This window comes from Herpailurus yagouaroundi, unplaced genomic scaffold (genome assembly GCF_014898765.1).
Source record: "Herpailurus yagouaroundi ecotype Mexico unplaced genomic scaffold, PumYag 191, whole genome shotgun sequence".
NCBI classification, from domain to species: Eukaryota; Metazoa; Chordata; class Mammalia; order Carnivora; family Felidae; genus Herpailurus; species Herpailurus yagouaroundi.
In genome coordinates this window covers 10,798,583-10,818,375 of record NW_024412422.1, presented here as the reverse complement: position 1 = coordinate 10,818,375, position 19,793 = coordinate 10,798,583, and the positions used below count along the sequence as shown (strand labels likewise).

At 42.9% G+C, this 19,793-nt stretch overlaps 1 protein-coding gene across 1 annotated transcript in view; it reads right to left on the bottom strand.

Annotated features, from left to right (window-relative positions):
- NAA25 (N-alpha-acetyltransferase 25, NatB auxiliary subunit) overlaps positions 1–17,671 on the bottom strand; it is an 82,160-nt gene extending 64,489 nt beyond the window's left edge. The window contains exons 1-3 of the mRNA XM_040443847.1: positions 17,564–17,671; positions 3,684–3,769; positions 2,591–2,729 (exon numbers count right to left, since the gene is read on the bottom strand). Coding sequence (XP_040299781.1) covers positions 2,591–2,729; positions 3,684–3,769; positions 17,564–17,621 — 283 coding nt within the window. The 5' untranslated portion in view covers positions 17,622–17,671. The remainder of the gene's footprint in view (positions 1–2,590; positions 2,730–3,683; positions 3,770–17,563) is intronic.
- Positions 17,672–19,793: the final 2,122 nt, after the last annotated feature.

Below are 19,793 nucleotides of genomic sequence, written 5' to 3'. Positions count from 1 at the left end.
CATCGTTTCCCTTTCTGGGTCCCCCCCCCCCCCCCCCCCCCCCCGTTCATGCTCTGTCTCTCTCTGTCCCAAAAATAAATAAATGTTGAAAAAAAAATTTTTTTTAATAAAAAAAAAAAAAACAGTGGGAGAGAATCCATATCTCTAAATCAACATAATCCCTATAATCAAATACAATACCTCAACTCTTAAGTTTTATCTTTTATAAAAATGAAAAACAAAACTAAAACGTAACATTTTCTGCCCACTAGGTTGGCAAAAATTTTATTTTTTCCACCTTTACTGAGGAATAACTGATGAATAAAAACTATATTTTAAGGTCTACAACATGATGATTTGATGGCAAAACTTTTAATTTTTTTTTTAACGTTTACTTTTGAGAGAGAGACAGAGACAGCATTAACAAGGCAATGGTGGCAGAGAGGGAGAGAGGCAGACACAGAATCCAAAGCAGGCTCCAGGCTCTACGCTGTCAGCACACAGTGAGATGCGGGGCTTGAATTCGTGAACTTTGAGATCACGATCTGAGCCAAAGTCGGACGGTCAACCAACTGAGCCGCCCAGGTGCCCCTGATGGCAAAACTTTTAAAGTCTAAGAATAGCAAGTGTTAACAAGGATGTGGAACAACTTGGAACTCTTATACACCAGTATTAGGAGAGTAAATTTGGAAAACAAGGTGACGTTATTTTTCTTCATCTTTAAGCTGAACATACACACACCCTAGGACTTAGTATCTCTACTTCTAGACTGCAGTCCCCGAGAAAAATGTTTTGTGATAGTAAAAATGAATGAACTAAAAGTATGTATATATTAGATGAAACATGCAACTCACAGAACATACACAGTATGAATACATTTATATTAAGTTCTAATTAATATGGTATTACTACATTAACAATTATATCAATATAATAACTTCTATTATAAGTAACTTATTAACTAAGTTATAATAAATAATAATAAAGTAAGAAATTGACAAAGTATTACTTAGACAAATGTGATAAAGATGTTTTTAAAAGCATGGCAATAGGGGCGCCTGGGTGGCGCAGTCGGTTAAGCATCCGACTTCAGCCAGGTCACGATCTCGCGGTCCGTGAGTTCGAGCCCCATGTCGGGCTCTGGGCTGATGGCTCAGAGCCTGCAGCCTGTTTCCGATTCTGTGTCTCCCTCTCTCTCTGCCCCTCCCCTGTTCATGCTCTGTCTCTCTCTGTCCCAAAAATAAATAAACGTTGAAAAAAAAAATTTTTTTTAAATAAATAAATAAAAGCAAGACAATAAAATATATTCAGGAAAGCCAATACATCTTGGAAGGTAAAAAAGAAGTAAGACTGATGAAGAACACACAGGAAGCATCTTAGTATTAAGTTGGTTGGTAGGTCCATGAATGTTCATTATTCCACATCAAAAATACGTACTTCTATAATATGTATTATGGAAGATATGTATTATTACATAGTAAAAGATCTGAGAAATCAACAGTGAGAAACTTTACAGGTGAAATGGTAGACTATCTAGAATAGGCTTACAAATAATCTGGGAGGGGGATGGGATATAGATAAAATTGGCCATGTGACAATGACTGCTAAATGTGGGTAAGGAGTACAATGGGACTTATTATGCTATTCTGGTTTTATTTATGTTTGAAATTTTCCATATCAAATAGTAAAAAAGGGTAACTCTTCAATTTAATAAGTCAAAATGCCACAAACTGACCTCAAGTCCTCATTCCAATTCAAGGATCTTAATACATGCAAAATATCTTTTCTGCCAGGGCATCTGGGTGGGCCAGTTGGTTGAGCATCAGACTTCACCTCAGGTCATGATCTCACGGTTCAGGAGTTCAATCCCACATCAGGCTTGCTGCTGTCAGCTTGGAGCCCACTTTGGATCCTCTGCCCCACTCCCCCCTTGCTCTCTCTCAAAAATAAATAAATGTTTAAAAAAATAAAATTAAATATCCTTTTTGCCTACAGTCTTTGTAAATCATGGTTAATGCATTATTTTACCTATTGCCATCCACTCAACTCATGAGTGATCAGTAAAACAGAAAAATAAAGAACTCAATCAGAAATAACCAAAAACTCAGGGTGCCTCATGGCTCAGTCGGTTAACCATCTAACTTCAGCTCAAGCCATGATCTCACAGCTCTTGGATTTGAACCCCGAGTCAGGATCTGTGCTGACAGCTCAGAGCCTAGAGACTGCTTTAGATTCTGTGTCTCCCTCTCTCTGCCTCTCCCCAGCTCTTGCATGTGCATTTTCTCTCTCTCTCTCTCGGTCTCAAAAATAAATAAACATTAAAAAAAATTTAAGAAGTAACCAAAACCTTAAGCTCAGGTTTAAAAACAATGAAAAAGAAGGGGCACTCGGGTGGCTCAGTCAGCTGAGCATCCAACTTCGGCTCAGGTTGTGATCTCACAGTTCGTGAGTTTAAGCCCCACATTGGGCTCGCTGCTGTCAACACAGAGCCTACTTTGGATCCTCTGTCCCCTTCTTTCTCTGCCCCTCCCCAGCTTGCTCTCTCTCTCAAAATAAATAAGACATTAAAAAAATAACAAAAGTAATAAAACAATGAAAACGAGAAACATACGTCGATGCATCTCCCGATAGAGAATAGTCAGTGCCTGCAGCGAGTTGTCATCTGTGGGTTCAAGGGCTGCCACCTCCTGTGCCAAGGTGAAGGCTTCCTCTTGCTTTCCAGTTCTCTGTAGACCAATTGCCTTTAAAACCTGATACAAAAGAAAGACAAATTCATTTTAAAAGGACAGAAAAGAAAATATGAACAAAACAAGGTGAATTCAAAAACACAACATAAGTTGTAAGGTATGCCTAGGTCTAATCAAGTAAACCATATTTTACCAAAAATATCAACAAATCAAGATTCTTTCCTAGTTTCATAGTAAGATGTAATGACACTGTTTAAAAAAAAGTCTGTCAAAATAGTATAATTAAGTTAGCTATATCCAAAGAAATAAACAGCTAGCTTGTAAGTAAATACTATTTATGGCATTTAAGTAATCAGAAAAACAAATGTCTTCAAGGGGAGCCCAGCTGGCTTAGTCAGTAGAGCATATGACTCTTGACCTCAGGGCTGTGAGTTCAAGCCCCATGTTAGGTATAGACATTACTTAAAAATTAAATCTTTAGGGGCAGCGGGTGGCTCAGTCGGCTGAGCATCCAACTTCCACTTAGGTCATGATCTCACAGTTCATGAGCTCAAGTCCCACGTCAGGTTCACTGCTGTCAGCTCAGAGCCTACTTGCTGGCTTGCTTCTGATCCTCTATCCCCCTTTCTCTCTGCCCTTCCCCCACTCATCCTCTCTCCCTCCCTCCCTCTGTCTCTCAAAACTGAAGAAACATTTTTACAAAAATTAATTAATTAACATCAGCTCAGGTCACAATCTCACCATTCATGGGGCCAAGCCCCACATTGGGCTTTGCACTGACAGCACAGAGTCTGCTTTAGATTCTGTCTCCCTCTCTCTCTGCCCCTCCCCTGCTCACGGTCTCTCAAAAACAAACAAAAAATAATAATAAAATAAAATCTTTAAAAAAAAAAATACCCCGGGGGGGGGGGGGGACAAACCCTGAACAGAGTCACTCAAAGGATTAAACATCTTTTTCTTTTTAAGATTACAATATATAATCCACCAAATATGTAAGTCAAGGGCAAATGAATTTACCTTAGCACAATGAAGATCCTTGTGTTTCTTCAACAATTTATCTGCTTGCTGAATTGCCATTTTATTATTACCATTATCAAGATAATCTACGAAAACAAATTACGATAGTTATTATATTCCTTCAAAAAATAGGAAAAATGCATAGGCTGTCATCAGATGTTTCATAAAGTATCTTAATTCAGTATCAAAAACATCATGGTGCTAATTTTAACTCTAAATGGTTAGGATGATCCAGAATACAATCTTATATTCCTATAGTCATCTCTCAGACCTGTTATAAAAATTGAGTTAAGTAAAAATAGGAATCAATTATTATCCAAAAGTCTAACAAAAGCAAAGATTAATTTCAAGATTAAGATCTAAAAGAAAATGAGAGGTGCCTGAGTGGCTCAATTGGTTTAGCATGTGACTTCGGCTCAGGTCATTATCTCATGTCTCAGGAGTTCAAGCCCCATGTCTGGCTCTGTGCTGACAGCTCAGAGCCTGGAGCCTGCTTCAGATCTGTGTGTGTGTGTGTGTGTGTGTGTGTGTGTGTGTGTGTGTGTGTGTCTGTCTCTCTCTCTCTCTCAAAAATAAACATTTAAAAACATATAAAAAATAAAACAAAATGAAAAGAAAAGAAGTGTCATAAATGGGAAATGGAGGTAGCTGTCAATTCTAAATACAGAAAGATGACTTAAACACAAGCCAGTTCACAACCTATTACTACTACTACACCAAGTCCCTCTTTGCTCATCAAGGTCCCAAATCAGGGTAGGAGCAGATGAGGCACAGATAACTCAAAATAAATTATGGATCAAATGCTGGTGAGTACATGGAGCATCAGTGCCTCTCACCCAGTACTACTGGGAATGTAAATGGTACACACACCTTGAAAACAGTTTGCCAGGTTCTTCACACACTAAACATACTACTCTGCCTTAAGATCCAGCAATCGTGCTCCTTGGTCTCTACCCAAATAAGCTGAAAACTTACCTCCACACAAAAGCCTGCACACAAATGTTTATGGCAGCTTGATTCATAACTACCAAGTCTTGGAAGCAGCCAAGATGTCCTTCAATGGGCCAATGGATAATCAAAATGTGGTACATCCATACAATGGAATATTATCCAGCAATAAAAAGAAATGAGCTATCAAGGCACAAAAAAACAAGAAGGATCTTCAAAATGCATATTGCTAAGTGAAAGAAGCCAATCTGAGGGGCGCCTGGGTGGCTTCGTCAGTTAAGCGTCTGACTTCAGCTCAGGTCATGGTCTCACAGTCTGTGAGTTCGAGCCCCACATTGGGCTCTGTGCTGACAGCTCACAGCCTGGAGCCTGCTTCAGATTCTGTGTCTCCCTCTCTCTCTCAAAAATAAATAAAACTTGGGGCGCCTGGGTGGCTCAGTTGGCTAAGCGTCCGACTTCGGCTCAGGTCACGATCTCACAGCCCGTGAGTTCAAGCCCCGCGTCAGGCTCTGGGCTGATGGCTCAGAGCCTGGAGCCTGCTTCCGATTCTGTGTCTCCCTCTCTCTCTGCCCCTCCCCCGTTCATGCTCTGTCTCTCTCTGTTTCAAAAATAAATAAACGTTAAAAAAAAAAATTAAAAAATAAATAAATAAATAAATAAAACTTGAAAAAAAATTTAAAAAAAAAGCCAATCTGACAAGGCTACATACTATATGATTCCAACTATAAGGCATTCTAAAGAAGGCAAAAATTATAGAGACAGTGAAACAATCAATGGTTGCCAGAGGCTGGGGGAGAGATGAATGGGTGGAGCACAGGGGATTTTTAAGGCAGGGAAACCATTCTATATGATACCATAATGATGGATATAGGTCATCATACTTTTGTCAAAACCCACAGAAGGTACGACACAAAGAATGAACCCTAATGTAAATTAGAAAACCATAAACATGAGTTAAAAATAAACTATCCAATATATTGGGGCACCTGGATAGTTCAGTCAGTTAAGCATCTGACACTTCATCTCAGCTCAGGTCATGATCTCACAGTTCCTAAGTTTGAGCCCTGCATTGGGCTCTGCACTGACAGGGCAGAGCCTGCTTGCAATTCTGTCTCTCCGTCTCTCTGCTCCTCCCTGCTTGCACTCTTTCTCTCTCAGAATAAATAATCTTTAAAAAAGAATAATAAGTTATCATATTGGCTCAGCAACTGAAACAAAGTACCACACTGAATCAAGATATTAACAACAGGGGAAACTGAGGGTAGAGGTGGGAGTGTGGGGATATACAGGAACTCTACTTTTTCACTCATTTTTCTACAACCCTAAAACTGCTCTAACAAATATAGCATATTAATAAAATGTGTGTGCGCGTGTGTGTGTGTATATATGTATATAAAAGGAAAGTGAGAAGTGTTACAAGTGGGAAACAGGGTGGTAGCTGTCAATTCTAAATATAGAAAGATGACTGAACAGAGGCCAGTTCGCAATCTACTACCTCTAATAGTACCTCTCTGTCCATCAAGGTCCCAAATCAGCATAGGGACAAAGAAAGCATAAACAACTCAAAATAATCTACGGCCCTGGTGGCCCAGAGTTTCCCAAGTAACAGAAATAGACTATCATTTTACCTAATAAATTCAATTTTTCTTCAATGAATACTTTACTAAAACTGAAAACAGTCACATGAACACGAGTTTCTTCTCTTCAGACCTTCTTCAATCCATGTAACACTGATGAGCACCAAGAATTCTTAGGTGAAAAAATTAAGAAGCTTTATACTCTGGGGGCACATGGGTGGCTCAGTTGGTTGGGCGTCCAACTCTTGGTTTCAGCTCAGGTCATGATCTCACAGTTCGTGAGTTCGAACCCCGCAATGGGCTCCATGCTGATAGCTGCTTGGGATTCTCTCTCTCCTCCTCTCTGCCCCTCCCCTGATCGTGTGCTCTCTCCCTCTCAAAATAAATAAATACACTTAAAAAAAAGAAGCAGCTTTACTCTGCGGGGAATCTAGAAAGGAAGATCAAAAACTTTCAGGCCTCTGATCAAACACTCAGATGGAGAGACTAAAGAACTAACTAAATAAATAAATAAATAAATGCATACAATCTTGGCCTGAATACCCAAATATCTAACACCAGTTTTCTTAAATAGCTCAGCCAATATGCCACCATTTGTCCTCACAGAATACCTGACAAGAGACATTTCACCTCAATAAAGGACACTTTCTCTTCCTAAAAACTTGATGCTGATCTCTTTCTGAGTCAGTTCCAAATCACTTCTGACTCATTCCTGCAAGACTCTAGGTTCATAGGGCATACCCTGAAGCCTTCTCCAACAGTAATTAAATGTCCTTGATGAGGGGCACCTGGGTGCTCAGTAGGTTGAGCATCCAACTTCAGCTCAGGTCAGGATCTAGAGGTTTTAGAGCCCCGTATCAGGCTCGCTGCTGTCAGCCTGTCAGGGCAGAGCCCACTTCGGATCCTCTGTCCCCCTCTCTCTGCCCCTCCCCTGCTTGCACTCTCCAAAAAATAAATAAATATTAAAAAATAAAAAATCCTTGATGAGACCCCAGGTCTGAGGATCGGCCCATAAATGGATGAGACCAGAAGTCGGGACTAGAAGGGTATTCAACTTTTCCCTCAGTCCCTACCTGCCCATGCCCGCTTCTCTGGAAATGATTTCCACTACCTCTGCTGCAGGGGGATGATTAGATGACCATATCTAGAGCTCATAACTACACCAAATGAGGTGGATATTTAACCAAAGGGTAACTCAGGTTTCTTCCTGGTAATCTATAACTGCACCACTGAGTCACAAAGCCAGAGTCAGAAAGCTATAGAGAAACCTCATTTGGAAGGCAATAAATATTCTGAGTCTGACATTACCAGTCACAATTTCCATTTTGAAGGAGCCTTAGGGGATGCAAAGTGGTTGATGGAGAGTGAAGAAAAGGAGTTATCTCTTGCCTCTTCATTTACATAACTTTTATAAAAGAATTTAAAATGTCACTTTATCAAAAGATTGAGAGCAGGGCAGTGCTGATTAACTTAAGCTTGCAGGAAGAGGTCACATCTTGGTGTGGGCCAAGCCAACATGTTGGGCCCTGGGTAAACTGATGAGTAAGGAGGAAAAAACTAGTCTGAAGAACCAAGCTGAAAATAAACATTTTCAGGTCATGATCTCACAGTTCGTGAGTTCGAACCCCGCAATGGGCTCCACGCTGATAGCTGCTTGGGATTCTCTCTCTCCTCCTCTCTGCCCCTCCCCTGATCGTGTGCTCTCTCCCTCTCAAAATAAATAAATACACTTAAAAAAAAGAAGCAGCTTTACTCTGCAGGGAATCTAGAAAGGAAGATCAAAAACTTTCAGGCCTCTGATCAAACACTGGGCCAAGCCAACATGTTGGGCCCTGGGTAAACTGATGAGTAAGGAGGAAAAAACTAGTCTGAAGAACCAAGCTGAAAATAAACACACACAGATAAAAATAAAGATGAAAATCTGGAAAAAAAGCCTTAGATCCTGACAGCTCTCCAGTTTCCATCAGCCCCTGAACACTACATTCCTACTCTAAGATCCCACCAGGACTTATAGCAACCTCTTCCTTGAGCTTGTGTCAATGAGTTTCTTCTGCTCCTTGCACCCAAAACAGTTTTAACTAAGACACTCCTCTACATTCAGCCAGTCTGCTGTCAGACTCCCCCTTCCTGGATGGTGAGGTGGGAAACGTCTATTTTCATTCTACATTACTAACTCTGGAATAGAAATTATTTAGCCCTTGGAGCTAACAGGCCAATAAATATGATATCCTAAGTCTGTCTTTTTAGTAAGTTGTTTTAAAATTTACTCAAGGGTAACTGTGGTTTTTGACCTTGAGGACTGGTGTTGTTCCTATAGTAATAGGAGTTAAGCCGGGGCGCCTGGGTGGCTCAGTCGGTTGAGCAGCCGACTTCAGCTCAGGTTATCTCACATTTCATGAGTTTGAGCCCCACATCGGGCTCTGTGCTGACAGCTCGGAGCCTGGATCCTGCTTCAGATCTGTATCCCCCTCTCTCTCTGCCCCTAACTCACTTGCATTCTGTCTCTGTCTCTCTCAAAAGTAAATAAGCACTAAAAAATTATAAAAATTTTAAAAAATAATAATAATAAGAGTTAAGCCAAAATCAGCCATTTACAAATCAGGCCTAGGAAACAATAAGATAATGATGCATAAGTGAAAGCAAAGTTTTCAAAGAATGGGTGCCATCCTCAGTGACATGTTTTTTAAGCTGCCCTTGCAGTCAGCACTAGATGATGCAGTGAGAAACCAGACCTGTTCCAATGTTTCCCTTATATTAAGGAGACCGTCTCAGTTCAGTGTTAGCCTGTCACTTCTTTAGTATTTTTTTTTTTAAGATTTTCAAGTAACCTCTACACCTAATATGGGGCTTGAACTCACAACCCTAAGATCAAGAGTCACATCTCCACCAACTGAGTCCGCCAAGAACCCCACTTCTTTAATACTTTCTAATGTTTTTTAATGACGAAGAAAAGACCTCAAACTCAAGAGTTTCACAAAAGTATCAGAATCTAGTAAAGACTCCAACACCATTGTATTGTTTTCATCTTACTTATTTTGTGGCTTTTTTTTCTCAGCACAAGCGACAGGTCCTCCATTAAGGATAATGATATACATTATTTTTAAATAACTTTAAGTTAGGGGCGCCTGGGTGGCTCAGTCAGTTAAGCCTCTGACTTCAGCTCAGGTCATGATCTAGATAGAGGTCTGTGAGTTTGAGCTCCGCCTCGGGCTCTGTGCTGACAGCTCAGAGCCTGGAGCCTGCTTCACATTCTGTCTCCCACTCTCTCTTTCCTTCTGCTTGTGCTCTGTCTTGCTCTGTCTCTCAAAAGTAAATAAATGTTAAAAAAATTTTTTTAATAACTTTAAGTTAAAAATCAACTTAGAAAAAACTATTAAATACGTAATAGTATAGATAATACTATAATAGAGCTGGAATCATCAAATGGGGTAGAAAAATGAAACAAATTTGGGAAACAATGAGTCAAATCATTGGCAAGAGACTATCAAAAAGACTATCAAAGATATTGCTCCAATTTAGGAAAAAAGACTGAATACAACATAACTCCATCGTTTTTTCTTCAGTTTATTTATTTTGAGAGACAAAGTGCAAGCACGAGTGGGGAGAGTAAGCTCCCCACTGTCCCAAGTAAGCTCCCAAGTAAGTAAGCTTACTCCCAAGTAAGCTCTGCACTGTCAGCGTGAGCCCAATGTGGGCCTCGATCCCATGAACCAGATCATGACCTGAACCAGAACCAAGAGTCGGATAACCAACTGAGTCACTCAAGGCACCTAAACATAGCCCCACCTTTAAATTACAATGTCCTTGGGGCGCCTGGGTGGCACAGTCGGTTAAGCGTCCGACTTCAGCCAGGTCACGATCTCGCGGTCCGTGAGTTCGAGCCCCACGTCAGGCTCTGGGCTGATGGCTCAGAGCCTGGAGCCTGTTTCCGATTCTGTGTCTCCCTCTCTCTCTGCCCCTCCCCCATTCATGCTCTGTCTCTCTCTGTCCCAAAAATAAATAAACGTTGAAAAAAAAAAAATTACAATGTCCTTGGGGGCACCTGGGTGGCTCAGTTGGTTAAGTGCCTAACTTCAGCTCAGATCATGATCTCGCAGTCCATGGGTTTGAGCCCCGAATCAGGCTCTGTGCTGACGGTTCAGAGCCTGGAGCCTGCTTCAGATTCTCTCCCTCTCTCTCTGCGCCTCCCCCACTCATGCTCTGTCTCTCTCTCTCTCTCTCTCTCTCTCAGAAATAAACATTAATAAAATAATTAATTACAATGTCCTTTGCTTAAAATCCTAAATGTTTTAGGATAGAAGACTTGCTTTTACCAAGAGTACAAATTGTAGGTGAAACATTCTTTGAGTCAACAAACTTTTGTTAAATATGTACTAAGTGCAAGACTGCAGGAAAGGTTAAATTTAAAAATGAACGATGCGGGTGCCTGGGTGGCTCAGTCAGTTAAGCGTCTGACTTCAGCTCAGGTCATGATCTCACAGTTGAGAAGTTAGAGCCCCACATCGGGCTCTGCACTAACAACATGGGGCCTGCTTGGGATTCTCTCTCCCTCTCTCTCTGCCCTTCCCTGACTCATGCTTTCTTTCTCTCTCTCAAAATAAACTTAAATTTTAAAAAATAAATAAAAATGAATAGTAGCTCCTGATTACCTCACAGTCTACATTTGCGGGGGGGCCCCGCCCCTTTTAGCCTATTTCTCCCAATCTTTTTAGGGGCATCTGCCTGGCTCAGTTGGTAGAGCATGTGATTCTTGATCCCAGGGTCATGAGTTCAAGTCTCATGCTGGGTGTGGACCCTACCTAATTAAAAAAAGGTAGGGGGACTATCCTTTTAAAATGCAAGCCTGATCACCCCACTTTCCTAGTTAATCTCTTTGGTGCTTCTCACTGTCTTTAAAACAAATTTCAAAATTCTTTTTTTAAATTTTTTAACACTTATTTATTTTTTGAGAGACAGAGAGAGCATGAGCAGGAGAGGGGCAGAGAGAGGGGCAGTCATAGATTCCGAAGCAGACTTCAGGCTCTGAGCTGTCAGCACAGAGCCCAACACAGGGCTCAAACTCCCAAACCCCAAGATCACGACCTGAACTGAAGTCAGATGCTTAACCGACTGAGCCACCCAAGAGAACAACAAACTTCAAAATTCTTAAAATAGCTTACAATGCTGAGTTTGTCTACCCATGTAGCCTCATCTCACCAATCTCTACACTGCGACCATGCAAGCCTTTTCTTAGGTCCTCAAGTGTAACAAGCTCCTTTTTACACACTCACTGCCTGACTAACCTCTACTCTTCTTAAAATGTCACTTCCACAGAGAACCTGTTCTTGTCTTGTCCCCAACGGCTGAGATGCACATTTGTATGCACTCATGGGAACCTATATTGTTCCCTCAAAGCCCTTAACACAAATGTATTGATTATGTGTAACATTATCTTTTAAAATTCTATTGAAAAAAAAAAACAAAACTGTTGAAACCGCAAGCTTCTTGAAAGCTGAAACCATGTCTATGCTGTGCTATTTGGTACTCACTCACTCCCCGAATCTACATTGTGCCTAGCACATACTGGGCTCTCAATAAATAAGCTGAATGAAGAAAGGAATACATAAATTAACAAACTGCATGGGGCGGGGGGGGGGGGGGGGGGCGGAGAAAAAGACAATCTTCTAGAAATTGAGGTAATGTATCAGGGAAATGAGAGATATATGCATGCAAAGTGACCACAACAGGATGTTCAAAGAACCAAGTATTAGCGATGGCTTCATTCTATTAAAAGTTTTTGCAAAATCTTGCTGCACACCACTAGCATGGAGCCTGATGTGGCGCTCAAACCTATGAACCATGAGACCTGAACCAAAATCCAGAGTCAGATGCTTAACCGACTGAGTCACCCAGGCACCCCTCAACTAATTTTTTAAATAACAAAAATTGTGCAAGTGATGGTAAAAAAAAAAAAAAAAAAAAATCCAAATAGTTCATAAGAGCATAACATGAAAAGCATTAGTCTATAAATCTTGCCCGATGCTCTATGTTCTACTCTATGTATTCTTTTAAGAATTTTCTGTGCAGGGGAGCCTGGGTGGCTCATCAGTTAAGTGTCTGATTTCAGCTCAGGTCATGATCTCATGGTTCGCAGGTTTGAGCCCCCATGTCAGGCTCTATCTGACAACTCAGAGCCTGGAGCCTGCTTCCAATTCTGTGTCTCTCTGTCTCTCTCTCTGCCCCTCTCCCACCTCTCCTCAAAAATACATAAATGTTAAAAAAAAAAAAAAAGAATTTTCTGTGCATTAAAATTTTTTCACGTTTGTTTATTTTGAGAGAGAAAGAGCACATGAAAAGGAGAGGGGTGCAAAGAGAATCCCAAGTGGGCTCTGTGCTGATAGCCGAAATCAAGAGTCAGTTGTTTAACCAACCGAGCCACCTGAGAGCCCCTGTGCATTAAAATCTTTAAGTCTAAAATGCTTTTAGAGGGGCATCTGGCTGGCTCAGTCCGTTGAGCATCTGACTTCAGCTTAGGTCATAATCTCGAGATTCCCAAATTGGAGCCCCGTGTCAGTACAGAGCCCACTTCAGATCCTCTGTTCCCCCCTCTCTCTGCCCCTCCCCCACTTGCCTGCACATGCATACTCTCACTCTCTCTCTCTCAAAAATAAATATTTAAGAAAATGAATTAATTAAAAATTTTTTATAATTAATTCTATTTTTTTTAACGTTTATTTTTTTTTTGAGACAGAGAGAGACAGAGCATGAACAGGGGAGGGGCAGAGAGAGAGGGAGACACAGAATCTGAAACAGGCTCCAGGCTCTGAGTCGTGAGCACAGAGCCCGACGCGGGGCTCGAACTCACGGGCCATGAGATCATGACTTGAGCCGAAGTCAGACGCTTAACTGACCGAGCCACCCAGGCGCCCCAATTAAAAGTTTTTAATATTTAATTTTTTTATTTTTTTATTTTTTCAACGTTTTATTTATTTTTGGGGCAGAGAGAGACAGAGCATGAACGGGGGAGGGGCAGAGAGAGAGGGAGACACAGAATCGGAAACAGGCTCCAGGCTCTGAGCCATCAGCCCAGAGCCTGACGCGGGGCTCGAACTCACGGACCACGAGATCGTGACCTGGCTGAAGTCGGACGCTTTAACTGACTGCGCCACCCAGGCACCCCTGTATTTAATTTTTTTAACATTTATTCATTTTTGAGAGTGAGAGAGACAGAGCATGAGTGGGGGAGGGGCAGAGAGAATGGAAGAGACAGAATCCGAAGCAGGCTCCAGCACAGAGCCCGACGCAGGGCTTGAACTCACACACCACGAGATCATGACCTGAGCTGAAATCGGACGCCCAACCGACTGAGCCACCCAGGCGCCCCATGAATTAAGTAAATTAAATTAAATTAAATGCTTTTAGAATGTAGAGATCTAAGTCAGAGCTTTTTAAATGGTCATAATAATTTCCAAACAGTAGAAAAGAGGTTGTGCCAAGTGACTCTTCTACAAAAAGGCAAGATGGTCTTCAGTCCCCAAGATGCCCTGCCATTCCTGGGGGAAAACAGGACACAACTCGTGAGCTAACAATGCCCAACAGAAGATTCAGAATAAATACCACATTCGACTGAGGACTCAGGAGCATTTACTAATGAGCTACATCAGAATAATTACCTGGAGTTGGCCAGGCACCAAAGGGAAACATAGTAACTCACCAAAGAAGTGATTATCATTCAGGAAACACAGCTAGGAAGTATATTATACCTGATCCAGACTACAGCAAGACTGGAAGCCAGTAGGACAGATTAGAACAAAAGATATTGCACCCGGAAAGTAAATATAAATGTGTATGTGCATTGAAAGGATATGGGAAACTTTTTTTCTTTGAAACTTCCCTATTTTGCAATTGCTGACCTAGTAATTCCTGATTTCTACACAAATTTATGACGTGCCATATATGACACCCCACTTCCACCCCACTTGTTCCCCTAACCACTAAAAACAGTTTAAAATTAATAATAATGGTACAAGAAAGCACTGGGGCTCACCAAGTCACATGAGAATACAAAATCTGTGAAAAACCACACAGCACAAGAGAGTAATTTTAGCAAAAGAAAAACGAATGAAATAGGTGCTCTAGTAAGGTCAGGGGTGGTTTTCAAACACCAAAAATACAATACCTAAACTTACCAATTTATGAGTAATGAGATGCACTCTGAAGATGTTTCAACTAATGAAATTTCTGAAAACTTATTCCAAACCTAGACACTGAAAATATAAATTTAACCCACATCTCAACTGACCACAATTTCACAGTTAATCACCCATACAGCCCTGTCCACTTTTACCCTAAACCGTATTCAGCAAGAGCTGAGGTCACAGGCAAGTTTCCAACAGTTGTAAAATGCTAAAACGTTGGCAGTATAAATAGTGCTATACAAAGATAGTGATGCTGCTAATTCTGAACTCAGTGAAGAACTGGGCTCTCAGTGACAATGCCTATGTTCAAATCCCAGATCTGCAACTTAATAACTGCGACTCTGAGCAAGTTAATCTCTGACCTTTAGTTTACCACTATAATTACAATAATCTTACTACCTAATAGGACAGTTAGCATACAAATAAGCACTCAATTAATCCTGACAGTTGTTGAACTTCTGACTGATGGACAAGCACTACCTATCAAGCATAAGCTTTTCATTTACCAGCTAATAAACCTCTGAATTCAAGGAACAAGAGTGGTTAGGGACTAATATATTTAAACACAAAAGCAGGGGCTGTCCAAAGTCTAGAAGTCAAAAGTCAAAAGTGCTGAAGACAAGGGACAGTTGGTAACCTCTCTTTTCCTATTCCTGCCAGTTTATATTAATTGCTTTGGAATTTTTTTTTTAATTTTTTTTAATGTTTATTTTTGAGAGAGAGAGAGCATGCGAGCAGGGGAAGGGCAAAGGAAGGCGAAGACACAGAATCAGGTTCCAGGGTGAGCTGTCAGCACAGAGCCCGATGGCGGGGCTCGAACTCACAAACAGTGAGATCACGACCTGAGCCGAAGTCAGACGCTCAACCGACTGAGCCACCCAGGCGCCCCAATTGCTCTGGAATTCTTAAAGAAAGCTTCTTCTAATCCTCTCATATGTAACTATAACAAAAGCTACATAATTCCAGCTTCAGTTTGGAAAATATGACCTGTCACTTCTGGTTAACATATCCTAATGGTTAGCAATGCGAAATGGACATGGTTTATCTTACTGGGTAGTTTAAAACACTGTTATTTCTAAATAACTTATGGGACACCAAAAGCATTTTCTTTGGGCCTCAACAACAATTTTTGAAATCCAATTGTTTTTAAAAGTACTGAATCTTTTTTAATTTAAAGGCGGGAGGTGGGGGGGAGAGGGTGCTGACTGTTAAGTAGGAAGAGCATGTGATTCTTGATCTTGGGGTTGTGAGTTTGAGCCCCATGATGGGTGTAGAGATTAAATAAATAAATAAAACTTAAAAAAAAAAAAAAAAAAGTCTGGGGCGCCTGGGTGGCTCAGTCAGGTTGAGCATCCAACTCTTGACTTCGGCTCAGCTCATGATCTCATGATTTAAGTCTGAGCCCTACGTTTCGGGCTCTGTGCTAACGGTCCAGAGCCTGCTTGGGATTCTCTCTCTCCTCTCTCAAAAATAAATAAATAAACTTAAAAAAAAAAAAAAAAAGTCCACAGGCAGCTGCTGCTGCATAGAGTTTTTTAATAAGCCAGAAATTGTGAGCCCTGCCTGGACTCAGTTCCTATCTTCAATCACCTCATTTCAACCCTGCCCTCTGAATGAATATACATATACCAGAGGGTATGATAACATGCACCAACGGGAAATTGTTGCAAACAGAGTCCTATCTCTGCCACTCGCCACCTGTGTGACTTTTGGCAAGTCAGTGTCTTCAGCTCAAAGTGAGGTACCTTCTAGCAGTGGTTAAGAGAGTGAGCCTAGGACAGCCCACAGGAGTTAAGATTCTAGGTCCATCAAATGTGACCTGACTAACCTTAGGCAAATAATTACACATCAACAATGCCCCATCTTCCTCATCCGTGGGGAAAAGGGGGGAGGGGCATTGTGGGACTGGAAAAAACTTCCCACCTCATAAGAATGTGTACAAATTAAATGAGATAACCCATATGAAGGGCCAATGACAGAGAATGACATAATTACCCGTCTATACACATCAGCTATCATTTCCCATCTCACAGGATTGTTGCTAGAATCAAATGAGATGTGAGAGTAAAGCAGCATACAAATTATAAAAGCAGGACCAACTGTGCCAGAAATAAAGTTGCCCCTCCCCGAAAAACCTTGAATGATCTCAGCCATGGGGAGAAACCTCCATTTAGTTAACATCCACACTATAGACGCGAGGTCTAGTTTGGCAATACCACTGACCTTGAAGCCTTCCTCACCATTAACTGAGACCAGCCATCTATGAGAAGAGCTGCAAAAAGGGCCACTGTCCAATTACAGAACAACTCGGTTATTGAAAAGGCATTTCCCCTGACTCAAATCTGTCGATTTTTCCCAACCAGGGTATCAGAATGACTTCAAGGTCTGCAAGCCTGCGGGGCTGAGGTAAGCGTTATGGAGGGGGAACCACTTAGCAAGCAGAAGGCAAGCTGCAGAGAAAACCAGAGAAGCTGCAGAAAGGAAAAGCCCTGCAGCAGCCCTGCATGCCCCTCTGACATGAGTTATCACAGTCTTCTCACCGTTATTTTGGGCCCAAGACCCCTCCCTAAGCCCCGCCGCTGCCTCCCACGTGCGCCCAGAGCAGCTGTTTCTCCACCAAAGAGCTCTAGATAGGGAGCCTCGAAGCCGGGCCTGCTCCAGACTCGATCGGGGTGACCTTGCGCCAGCCCCTTCCCCTCGTTGGACCTGTTTCTCCATGTGCATCGAGCACCGCTAGTCACAACCCCCTATGCCCGCTTCCCGTAAGTAAAAAGTCTTTAGTGAGGAATTTTCCCTCAAGCAGAACGTCGCACCCTCACGCCGGAGCCAGCTTCCACCTGGCTCGGGATCCACCTGAGATCTTGGGTCTTCCTTGGCACAACGCAGCCTACGGGCAGCGCAGGACTCTGTGAAAGTAAGTCCCTCACAGAGCCTGCATGCCGGGCCATCTCCGCTGACCTGCCGCCGTCTGGACCACGCCACTGCCACCGTACGGCTTAGGAAGGCCCGGCCGGCGCCTACGCGAGGCCCGTGGCTGCGGCCTAGAGGCCCGCGAGGTCCGTCCCCAGCGCCCTACAGCTCCGCGCCCGCCCCCTCCGCGCCCCTCCTGGACCTTTGCCCCGGCCTCAACAGCCCTCGATACGTCCGGCCAACTACCGGGCTGGCCCCAGGCACTCACCGTAAATGGGCCGGAGGCGCCTGTCGTTAGGGTCCTGCACATGGCCCCGCGTCGCCATGATGACAAGCGCAGAACCGCAGTGCGCACGCGTGGGGCAGGCCCCCGGGAAGGGGCTGTTAAAGGGCCAGCGCCGATCTCGCTCTTCTATCGCGATAGTCGCGGAGCTGCGACAAAAGGCGCCTGCGCGGAAAGGGAAGCCCCACCCCCACCCCCTATCCCCCACCCGCGGATCCCTGTGGGTACCGCAGTGCTGTCTTCTATAGGAAACTTCTCTCAATTGTGCTGATGGAATCAACCTGGCTGGAAGAAGCAGCTATTGGTATTGAAATCCCTTCCGAGTCAAGTACTGAGTAGCGAGGGAAGGAGAGGAAAACTGTTGATCATAGTTGGGGCTCGGCTGCTCCTGCTTCTCGTATTTATCCTCTGTACCCGAAGGAGAAACAGTTAGACTTGTCTGAGTAATTGTTGGGGAACCGGGAACTCCTCTGGGTGAGTGACCCAGGGGACAGTAGGGGAAGGGGGTGATCAGGGGCACCTGACTGGCTCAGTCCGGTAGAGCATGCGACTCTTGATCTGGGGCGAGGGGGTGGGATTGGGAGTTCAAGACCCACGTTGGGCACCGAGCTGACTTAAAAAAAAAAAAAAAAAAAAAAAGGGAGGGGGCTTATCAACAATAAAATCTGCCTGAGAAGTTCAAGATCCCTTCATCCCTCGCATGGGGCTCAGCCAGCTAAGAAGCGTCCTAGATTAATACTAAACCAATCGGTTTGTCAATTGCACCTTAATAAAACTGGAGGGAAACAGTAATTCAAATCATACAATACATAGTTACTGACTGCCTATTATGTGCCACCTTCAGTTTTAGGCACGGAAGCCACATCAGTAAATAGACAAAGATTTCATAGAGCTTTACTTGTAGTGGAAGAGACACAAAATAGTATATTAGGTGGTGATGAATGATTCTGAGAAAAAACAGGGACTGGGGAGTGAAAGTGGGAGAAAATTTTTTTATGTATATAATGTGGTCAGGGAAAGCCTAACTGAAAAAGTGACAATTGTCAAAGACTGGGAGCCGGAGGGGCTCCTCGGTGGCTCAGCTGGTTGAGCGACCAATTTTTTTTTTAAGTTTATTTATTTTGAGATAGAGAGGAGAGGGGCAGAGAGACATAGAGACTCAAGCAGGTTCCACACTGTCAGCACAGAACCCGATGCTGCCTGGAGCCCACAGTCCGTGAGATCATGACCCAAGCTGAAATCAAGAGTCAGACGCTTAATAGACTGAGTGACCCAGGCACCCCTTGAGCAACCGACTCTTGATTTCAGCTGGAGTCATGATCCCATGGTTCATGGGTTCGAGCCCCACATCCAACTCTGCATTGACAGAGCAGAGCCTGCTTGGGATTTTCTCCCTTTCTTTCTGGCCCTTCCCCATTCTTTGCTCTCTCTCTCTCTCTCTCTCTCTCTCTCTCTCTCTCTCTCTCTCTGTCTCTCTCTCAAAAATAAATAAATATTTAAAAGCCTTGGAGTGGGGGGCACCTGGGTGGCTCAGTCTGTTAAGTGTCCAACTTCAGCTCAGGTCATGATCTCACCGTCAAGAGTTCCAGCCCCGCGTTGGGCTCTGTGCTGACAGTTCAGAGCCTGGAGCCTGCTTCGGATTCAGTCTCTCTCTCTCTGCCCTACCCCCACTTGTGCTCTCTCTCTCTCTCTCTCTCTCAAAAGTGAATAAACCTTAAAAAAAAATTTTTTTTAAAGACTTGGAGTGGGAGAGGGAGGGAGCCACTTAGGTGTGCCAAGCTCATTAGGGTCATAACCTAATGCCACACTAGTCACTATGATTCAAACTCAGGTCTTTCTGAGTAGAGTCAGCCCCTGCACTACAGCTGGGGTTGACCCCTTCTACTGGTGTTCCTTCCCTCTCCCTTTCGGGGCTTTTTAGTGTCCAAGAAAATGATTCTTCAACTTCAGTGCGTATCAGAATCCCTTGGGGAACTTGATAAACATTTCCTGGATTCTACTCCCAGAGGTTCTAATTCAATCTGAGGACCACTCTTTGAAAAATACCAATTAAAGGATATAGATCAAAAGTCATTATTTACTTTTTTTTTTTGAAAGATTTTATTTTTAAGTAAACTGTACACCCAGTGTGGGGCTCGAACTTAAAACCCTGAGATCCAGGGATGCCTGGGTGGCTCAGTCGGTTAAACACCAGACTTTGGCTCCGGTCATGATC